General features: G+C 62.5%; 1 protein-coding gene across 1 annotated transcript in view; it reads right to left on the minus strand.

The window, feature by feature from the left end:
* Positions 1 to 1,392: 1,392 nt before the first annotated feature.
* CD96 (CD96 molecule) overlaps positions 1,393 to 10,493 on the minus strand; it is a gene marked incomplete at both ends in the record, with an annotated part of 24,957 nt that continues 15,856 nt past the window's right edge. Inside the window, 3 exons of the mRNA XM_084293569.1 lie at positions 1,393 to 1,406; positions 1,754 to 1,835; positions 2,180 to 2,199. Of these exons, the coding sequence (XP_084149695.1) occupies positions 1,393 to 1,406; positions 1,754 to 1,835; positions 2,180 to 2,199 (116 nt within the window). The remainder of the gene's footprint in view (positions 1,407 to 1,753; positions 1,836 to 2,179; positions 2,200 to 10,493) is intronic.

Genomic DNA, 10,493 nt, shown 5'->3' on the forward strand with positions numbered 1-10,493 from the left:
TTGTCATTTAGATTGTCTTGCTCTAGTCCTTCATATCGATTATTTAAGGGTAGATGAGAAGGTGAGGTGGGCAGAGAGAGGGCTCGCCTACCACCCCGAATAGGCACCTGCCTCCATTCCCCCCCTTGATCTAGGTCTCCTCCCGCTGCCTGGCAGGAGGAGGGAACCTCCGTCTTCTGCGTAACAGGAGACGCCTGTGCTGTGGCAGTCTCGTGAGCCTGCCTCAGAGAGGGTAGAGCGCACCTCCACCAGTCAATTTCCCTCTCTGATTCCCTGATGCTCCTGAGCCTGTTCACCTCCTCCCAGAGCTCCGCTACCTGGCTGAGCAGTTCTTCAACCTGGGCACACCTCCCACAGGCATACCCACCACTGCTGTCGGAGACCGACAGAAGGCTGGGGCACACTCTGCAGCCCAGGACCTGGACGGCTGCGTGTTTCCCCGAGCCCTCCGTCTGAGTAGCCACACTGGCGACCGCGGCTGGAGATGCCGCACGAGATGCGGAGGCCACGGTTTTCTGCCTGGTTGATACCATGGTCAGGTTCTACGCAAGCAGGTTACAAGCACCGAAGGGAGAGGCAGCTGCAACAGAGCGACGATGGGCCCCCGCGCGCAAACTGCCATGCCCTTCGACGTGCCACGCCCTGTTTGCCTGTCCTGTTCGCCGCGCTCCTGGTCGCTCGCGCTCCCTAGGGGCAGCTTTTGAACAGCCTGGGAGGGGGTGCTGCTGGCTCCGCCCTCGCCTCGTCAGCCTCCCTCGCGAGGACAGCCGGGTCCCGGCGGCTCCCCCGAGTGGCCTCGATGCCGGACAAAAAGCCCTGCCCGCCTCAGTCCCCTGCTCCGCTGCAGAACACGTCTGCCCCGGAGCCGATCGCCTCAGCAAATGACTTGTCCCATCGCAGAGCCTCAGTCACGGATTACATTGCCATTGCCTCTAACTCTATACAAGAATGAAAGAGAAAAGCACACCTTTCTACTTTGTCAGCTACTGGCAGACCTAGAGAGAGGGGAAAAAAAATAAAAGTCGTTATTTAAACCGTAAAGTTAAGGCATTTCACCAAATCTGTAATATTCGGTAGTGAGCAGACAACAAATGAAAGGGAAGAGGAAACAGTAGAAGGTACTTGCATGGCCTTAATTTATGTGGCAATTGACAACAAGAACGACTTGCAAGGATTTCAAAGTGCCTTCCACCATTCTCCCTTGAGACTCTGGGGACCAGATATTCTCGCCCTCTCCCTGCCACACATAACTCTCCTACCTCTCAACACATCTGTGCATGACGCTCCTTAGGATTTCTTTAACCTTTGACAAAACCTCAAGCGCATTCTGGAGACATACTGAGAAGAACGTACTCGTGTGAACATCCCAAGGATAGACGAAGCTTTGGAAGGCTACCATAACTCGCCTGGAGGAGAAGAAAGGGAGAATGAACAAGCGGGAAAACACATCTTCCCCTGACCCTCCCTCGGAAACTATGAACAAGGACGCCTTTCACACTTTTTCTTCAGGGACCCCGTCTATGGGGGGACCAGGACTGGGGACTTTTCTGAGGGTGACAGATAGGAGGGGTCTCCCCACCCTTGCTGTTGCTCAGCAGCCCTCTCCTATGTCCCGACAAGGGGTAGAGGCTGCCCCCGTTGTACACATGCAGAACAGAGGGCCAGACTGTCCGCAAGAGACAAGGGGCTGGACACTTGTCTCGGCTCGGAGCAGAAAGAGACGTCTGCCCCCGACACCCACGCTGCCACCTACCCCCACGGTGTCCCTGGGAAAGAGATTTGAGGCTCTCAGAGAGGTTGCGGAAGAGGCTGAGGGCCTGGACAGTAGTCTGAACCTGGGAAGCAAACCCGAGAAGAGAGTCAAGATTGGGGGAAGTGCAAAACATAAGGATCAGGCCCAGAAGGAGCAGCGCATTGTGACCTGTGCCACAAAAAAAGAGCGGAGGTAGCAATCAAATGTAAATGAAGAAAATAGACCTGTAGGAGTGTTTCCAGATAATTGTCATTGTCCAAAAGCATTAAATTGGTTCAATCCTTGAAAGTTAATTAATGGAAACTCCAGTTGCATCACTGAATGTGAAGTAGTAAGATGAACTTGCACCATTGCAAAGCCTCAGTCATATTTTAAATCGGCACTGCCTCCTTCACAAGAAGGAAAGAGAAAGGCACAACTTTCTACCTTGTCAGCTACTGGCAGACCTAGAGAAAGAAAAAACGTGAAGTTGTTAAAATTCAAAAGTTATGTTTATTTTGGTTGGTTGGTTGTGTTTGTTTTTTTTTTTTTGGACATTTCACTGAATATGTAATATTGGAGTAGGAACCAGACAACAACAGAAAGGGAAGGTGAAACAGTAGAAGGTACTTGCATGGCCATAGTTTACATGGCAGTTGACACCAACCACAATCTGCAATGATTTCTACTTGCCTTTCACCATTCACCCTTGAGACAGAAAAATGGGATTCCCATGTTATGTAAGGAGAGTGCAACCCCTCTCAAAATACGAGAGCCTGGGGTACGCTACAGAGCACTGAAAATCTTAAGACTAGGAGGCAACGAACTCAAAAGGCAAAGGAGGCTGAGCCTTTCTGGCTGTTCAGGTAACAGAAGAGAAATTCAGATTTGGGCCCAGGAGCTGTGATTTTAGGGAATGGGGCCCCTCCCCAACATGAAACAACTCCAGAACCCAGGAACGCTTACCTGCCAGCTCCTGAACTTGAGTCACTTCCAAGCTACTTCCCAGTGAGGTCACACCATGAGGCTTTTACTGTTCTGAGAAGACACCACCAACACGGCTAGCTCATAGAGTCTCTAAAGCTCTTTCACAGAGACGGTAGAAAACATGAAGAATCACAGAACTGTAAGGGGTTGGAAGGCACCTCGAAAGATCAAGTCCGACCCCCTGCCAAAGCAGGTTCCTCAGAGAAGGCTGCCCAGGTAGGCATCCAGACAGGCCTTGAATATCTCCAGGGAAGGAGACTCCACAACCTCCCTAGGCAGCCTGTTCTAATGCTCCGTCACCCTCACCGTGAAGAAGTTCTTTCGCATGTCAGTGCTGAACTTCCTGTGCTCTAACTTGCAGCCTTTGCCCCTTGTCCTATCCCCACAAACCACTGCGAAGAGGTCGGCCACATCCTTCTGTCCCCCACCCCTCGAGTATTTATATACATTGAGGAGATCCCCTCTCAGTCTTTTCTTCTCCAGACAGAACAGACCCAGGTCTCTTCATAGGGAAGATACTCCAGGCCCCATATCATCTTTGTGGCCCTCCGCTGGACTCTTTCCAGGAGATCCCTGTCTTTCTTGTACCGGGGAGCCCAGAACTGGACACAGTACTCCAGGTGAGGCCTGACCAGGGCAGAGTAGAGGGGGAGGATCACCTCCCTTGACCTGCTGGCCACACTCCTTGTAATTTACGCCAGGATCCCATTAGCCCTCTTGGCCACAAGGGCACAGTGCTGGCTCATGGCCGCCCTGTCGTCCACCAGGACCCCCAGGTGTTTCTCCTCAGAAATCCTCTCCAGCAGGTCGTCCCCCAGCCTGTACTGATGCTTCAGGTTGTTCCTTCCAGGTGCAGTAGCTCTGTCAGATACTGGCAGACCTAGAGAGGGAAAGAATGTAATATGTTAAAATTAAAAAGAAATGTTTTTTTTTTGTTCGCTAGTTTGTTATTTTTTTTTTTGGACATCTCACTGAAAACTGGAGTAGTAACCAGCCAACAGCAGAAAGGGAAGGTGAAACAGTAGAAGGTACAGGCACGGCCACAGTTTACATGGCAGGTGACACCAACTAGATCTGCGACGATTTCTACTTGCCTTTCACCACACGTCCGCAGGAGGGCACTCTGCGCCCCAACCACTCTGCGCCCCAACCACTCTGCGCCCCAACCACTCTGCGCCCCAACCACTCTGCGCCCCAACCACTCTGCGCCCCAACCACTCTGCGCCCCAACCACTCTGCGCCCCAACCACTCTGCGCCCCAACCACTCTGCGCCCCAACCACTCTGCGCCCCAACCACTCTGCGCCCCAACCACTCTGCGCCCCAACCACTCTGCGCCCCAACCACTCTGCGCCCCAACCACTCTGCGCCCCAACCACTCTGCGCCCCAACCACTCTGCGCCCCAACCACTCTGCGCCCCAACCACTCTGCGCCCCAACCACTCTGCGCCCCAACCACTCTGCGCCCCAACCACTCTGCGCCCCAACCACTCTGCGCCCCAACCACTCTGCGCCCCAACCACTCTGCGCCCCAACCACTCTGCGCCCCAACCACTCTGCGCCCCAACCACTCTGCGCCCCAACCACTCTGCGCCCCAACCACTCTGCGCCCCAACCACTCTGCGCCCCAACCACTCTGCGCCCCAACCACTCTGCGCCCCAACCACTCTGCGCCCCAACCACTCTGCGCCCCAACCACTCTGCGCCCCAACCACTCTGCGCCCCAACCACTCTGCGCCCCAACCACTCTGCGCCCCAACCACTCTGCGCCCCAACCACTCTGCGCCCCAACCACTCTGCGCCCCAACCACTCTGCGCCCCAACCACTCTGCGCCCCAACCACTCTGCGCCCCAACCACTCTGCGCCCCAACCACTCTGCGCCCCAACCACTCTGCGCCCCAACCACTCTGCGCCCCAACCACTCTGCGCCCCAACCACTCTGCGCCCCAACCACTCTGCGCCCCAACCACTCTGCGCCCCAACCACTCTGCGCCCCAACCACTCTGCGCCCCAACCACTCTGCGCCCCAACCACTCTGCGCCCCAACCACTCTGCGCCCCAACCACTCTGCGCCCCAACCACTCTGCGCCCCAACCACTCTGCGCCCCAACCACTCTGCGCCCCAACCACTCTGCGCCCCAACCACTCTGCGCCCCAACCACTCTGCGCCCCAACCACTCTGCGCCCCAACCACTCTGCGCCCCAACCACTCTGCGCCCCAACCACTCTGCGCCCCAACCACTCTGCGCCCCAACCACTCTGCGCCCCAACCACTCTGCGCCCCAACCACTCTGCGCCCCAACCACTCTGCGCCCCAACCACTCTGCGCCCCAACCACTCTGCGCCCCAACCACTCTGCGCCCCAACCACTCTGCGCCCCAACCACTCTGCGCCCCAACCACTCTGCGCCCCAACCACTCTGCGCCCCAACCACTCTGCGCCCCAACCACTCTGCGCCCCAACCACTCTGCGCCCCAACCACTCTGCGCCCCAACCACTCTGCGCCCCAACCACTCTGCGCCCCAACCACTCTGCGCCCCAACCACTCTGCGCCCCAACCACTCTGCGCCCCAACCACTCTGCGCCCCAACCACTCTGCGCCCCAACCACTCTGCGCCCCAACCACTCTGCGCCCCAACCACTCTGCGCCCCAACCACTCTGCGCCCCAACCACTCTGCGCCCCAACCACTCTGCGCCCCAACCACTCTGCGCCCCAACCACTCTGCGCCCCAACCACTCTGCGCCCCAACCACTCTGCGCCCCAACCACTCTGCGCCCCAACCACTCTGCGCCCCAACCACTCTGCGCCCCAACCACTCTGCGCCCCAACCACTCTGCGCCCCAACCACTCTGCGCCCCAACCACTCTGCGCCCCAACCACTCTGCGCCCCAACCACTCTGCGCCCCAACCACTCTGCGCCCCAACCACTCTGCGCCCCAACCACTCTGCGCCCCAACCACTCTGCGCCCCAACCACTCTGCGCCCCAACCACTCTGCGCCCCAACCACTCTGCGCCCCAACCACTCTGCGCCCCAACCACTCTGCGCCCCAACCACTCTGCGCCCCAACCACTCTGCGCCCCAACCACTCTGCGCCCCAACCACTCTGCGCCCCAACCACTCTGCGCCCCAACCACTCTGCGCCCCAACCACTCTGCGCCCCAACCACTCTGCGCCCCAACCACTCTGCGCCCCAACCACTCTGCGCCCCAACCACTCTGCGCCCCAACCACTCTGCGCCCCAACCACTCTGCGCCCCAACCACTCTGCGCCCCAACCACTCTGCGCCCCAACCACTCTGCGCCCCAACCACTCTGCGCCCCAACCACTCTGCGCCCCAACCACTCTGCGCCCCAACCACTCTGCGCCCCAACCACTCTGCGCCCCAACCACTCTGCGCCCCAACCACTCTGCGCCCCAACCACTCTGCGCCCCAACCACTCTGCGCCCCAACCACTCTGCGCCCCAACCACTCTGCGCCCCAACCACTCTGCGCCCCAACCACTCTGCGCCCCAACCACTCTGCGCCCCAACCACTCTGCGCCCCAACCACTCTGCGCCCCAACCACTCTGCGCCCCAACCACTCTGCGCCCCAACCACTCTGCGCCCCAACCACTCTGCGCCCCAACCACTCTGCGCCCCAACCACTCTGCGCCCCAACCACTCTGCGCCCCAACCACTCTGCGCCCCAACCACTCTGCGCCCCAACCACTCTGCGCCCCAACCACTCTGCGCCCCAACCACTCTGCGCCCCAACCACTCTGCGCCCCAACCACTCTGCGCCCCAACCACTCTGCGCCCCAACCACTCTGCGCCCCAACCACTCTGCGCCCCAACCACTCTGCGCCCCAACCACTCTGCGCCCCAACCACTCTGCGCCCCAACCACTCTGCGCCCCAACCACTCTGCGCCCCAACCACTCTGCGCCCCAACCACTCTGCGCCCCAACCACTCTGCGCCCCAACCACTCTGCGCCCCAACCACTCTGCGCCCCAACCACTCTGCGCCCCAACCACTCTGCGCCCCAACCACTCTGCGCCCCAACCACTCTGCGCCCCAACCACTCTGCGCCCCAACCACTCTGCGCCCCAACCACTCTGCGCCCCAACCACTCTGCGCCCCAACCACTCTGCGCCCCAACCACTCTGCGCCCCAACCACTCTGCGCCCCAACCACTCTGCGCCCCAACCACTCTGCGCCCCAACCACTCTGCGCCCCAACCACTCTGCGCCCCAACCACTCTGCGCCCCAACCACTCTGCGCCCCAACCACTCTGCGCCCCAACCACTCTGCGCCCCAACCACTCTGCGCCCCAACCACTCTGCGCCCCAACCACTCTGCGCCCCAACCACTCTGCGCCCCAACCACTCTGCGCCCCAACCACTCTGCGCCCCAACCACTCTGCGCCCCAACCACTCTGCGCCCCAACCACTCTGCGCCCCAACCACTCTGCGCCCCAACCACTCTGCGCCCCAACCACTCTGCGCCCCAACCACTCTGCGCCCCAACCACTCTGCGCCCCAACCACTCTGCGCCCCAACCACTCTGCGCCCCAACCACTCTGCGCCCCAACCACTCTGCGCCCCAACCACTCTGCGCCCCAACCACTCTGCGCCCCAACCACTCTGCGCCCCAACCACTCTGCGCCCCAACCACTCTGCGCCCCAACCACTCTGCGCCCCAACCACTCTGCGCCCCAACCACTCTGCGCCCCAACCACTCTGCGCCCCAACCACTCTGCGCCCCAACCACTCTGCGCCCCAACCACTCTGCGCCCCAACCACTCTGCGCCCCAACCACTCTGCGCCCCAACCACTCTGCGCCCCAACCACTCTGCGCCCCAACCACTCTGCGCCCCAACCACTCTGCGCCCCAACCACTCTGCGCCCCAACCACTCTGCGCCCCAACCACTCTGCGCCCCAACCACTCTGCGCCCCAACCACTCTGCGCCCCAACCACTCTGCGCCCCAACCACTCTGCGCCCCAACCACTCTGCGCCCCAACCACTCTGCGCCCCAACCACTCTGCGCCCCAACCACTCTGCGCCCCAACCACTCTGCGCCCCAACCACTCTGCGCCCCAACCACTCTGCGCCCCAACCACTCTGCGCCCCAACCACTCTGCGCCCCAACCACTCTGCGCCCCAACCACTCTGCGCCCCAACCACTCTGCGCCCCAACCACTCTGCGCCCCAACCACTCTGCGCCCCAACCACTCTGCGCCCCAACCACTCTGCGCCCCAACCACTCTGCGCCCCAACCACTCTGCGCCCCAACCACTCTGCGCCCCAACCACTCTGCGCCCCAACCACTCTGCGCCCCAACCACTCTGCGCCCCAACCACTCTGCGCCCCAACCACTCTGCGCCCCAACCACTCTGCGCCCCAACCACTCTGCGCCCCAACCACTCTGCGCCCCAACCACTCTGCGCCCCAACCACTCTGCGCCCCAACCACTCTGCGCCCCAACCACTCTGCGCCCCAACCACTCTGCGCCCCAACCACTCTGCGCCCCAACCACTCTGCGCCCCAACCACTCTGCGCCCCAACCACTCTGCGCCCCAACCACTCTGCGCCCCAACCACTCTGCGCCCCAACCACTCTGCGCCCCAACCACTCTGCGCCCCAACCACTCTGCGCCCCAACCACTCTGCGCCCCAACCACTCTGCGCCCCAACCACTCTGCGCCCCAACCACTCTGCGCCCCAACCACTCTGCGCCCCAACCACTCTGCGCCCCAACCACTCTGCGCCCCAACCACTCTGCGCCCCAACCACTCTGCGCCCCAACCACTCTGCGCCCCAACCACTCTGCGCCCCAACCACTCTGCGCCCCAACCACTCTGCGCCCCAACCACTCTGCGCCCCAACCACTCTGCGCCCCAACCACTCTGCGCCCCAACCACTCTGCGCCCCAACCACTCTGCGCCCCAACCACTCTGCGCCCCAACCACTCTGCGCCCCAACCACTCTGCGCCCCAACCACTCTGCGCCCCAACCACTCTGCGCCCCAACCACTCTGCGCCCCAACCACTCTGCGCCCCAACCACTCTGCGCCCCAACCACTCTGCGCCCCAACCACTCTGCGCCCCAACCACTCTGCGCCCCAACCACTCTGCGCCCCAACCACTCTGCGCCCCAACCACTCTGCGCCCCAACCACTCTGCGCCCCAACCACTCTGCGCCCCAACCACTCTGCGCCCCAACCACTCTGCGCCCCAACCACTCTGCGCCCCAACCACTCTGCGCCCCAACCACTCTGCGCCCCAACCACTCTGCGCCCCAACCACTCTGCGCCCCAACCACTCTGCGCCCCAACCACTCTGCGCCCCAACCACTCTGCGCCCCAACCACTCTGCGCCCCAACCACTCTGCGCCCCAACCACTCTGCGCCCCAACCACTCTGCGCCCCAACCACTCTGCGCCCCAACCACTCTGCGCCCCAACCACTCTGCGCCCCAACCACTCTGCGCCCCAACCACTCTGCGCCCCAACCACTCTGCGCCCCAACCACTCTGCGCCCCAACCACTCTGCGCCCCAACCACTCTGCGCCCCAACCACTCTGCGCCCCAACCACTCTGCGCCCCAACCACTCTGCGCCCCAACCACTCTGCGCCCCAACCACTCTGCGCCCCAACCACTCTGCGCCCCAACCACTCTGCGCCCCAACCACTCTGCGCCCCAACCACTCTGCGCCCCAACCACTCTGCGCCCCAACCACTCTGCGCCCCAACCACTCTGCGCCCCAACCACTCTGCGCCCCAACCACTCTGCGCCCCAACCACTCTGCGCCCCAACCACTCTGCGCCCCAACCACTCTGCGCCCCAACCACTCTGCGCCCCAACCACTCTGCGCCCCAACCACTCTGCGCCCCAACCACTCTGCGCCCCAACCACTCTGCGCCCCAACCACTCTGCGCCCCAACCACTCTGCGCCCCAACCACTCTGCGCCCCAACCACTCTGCGCCCCAACCACTCTGCGCCCCAACCACTCTGCGCCCCAACCACTCTGCGCCCCAACCACTCTGCGCCCCAACCACTCTGCGCCCCAACCACTCTGCGCCCCAACCACTCTGCGCCCCAACCACTCTGCGCCCCAACCACTCTGCGCCCCAACCACTCTGCGCCCCAACCACTCTGCGCCCCAACCACTCTGCGCCCCAACCACTCTGCGCCCCAACCACTCTGCGCCCCAACCACTCTGCGCCCCAACCACTCTGCGCCCCAACCACTCTGCGCCCCAACCACTCTGCGCCCCAACCACTCTGCGCCCCAACCACTCTGCGCCCCAACCACTCTGCGCCCCAACCACTCTGCGCCCCAACCACTCTGCGCCCCAACCACTCTGCGCCCCAACCACTCTGCGCCCCAACCACTCTGCGCCCCAACCACTCTGCGCCCCAACCACTCTGCGCCCCAACCACTCTGCGCCCCAACCACTCTGCGCCCCAACCACTCTGCGCCCCAACCACTCTGCGCCCCAACCACTCTGCGCCCCAACCACTCTGCGCCCCAACCACTCTGCGCCCCAACCACTCTGCGCCCCAACCACTCTGCGCCCCAACCACTCTGCGCCCCAACCACTCTGCGCCCCAACCACTCTGCGCCCCAACCACTCTGCGCCCCAACCACTCTGCGCCCCAACCACTCTGCGCCCCAACCACTCTGCGCCCCAACCACTCTGCGCCCCAACCACTCTGCGCCCCAACCACTCTGCGCCCCAACCACTCTGCGCCCCAACCACTCTGCGCCCCAACCACTCTGCGCCCCAA

Source organism: Netta rufina, assembly GCF_964035555.1.
Source record: "Netta rufina genome assembly, chromosome: 1".
NCBI lineage: Eukaryota > Metazoa > Chordata > Aves > Anseriformes > Anatidae > Netta > Netta rufina.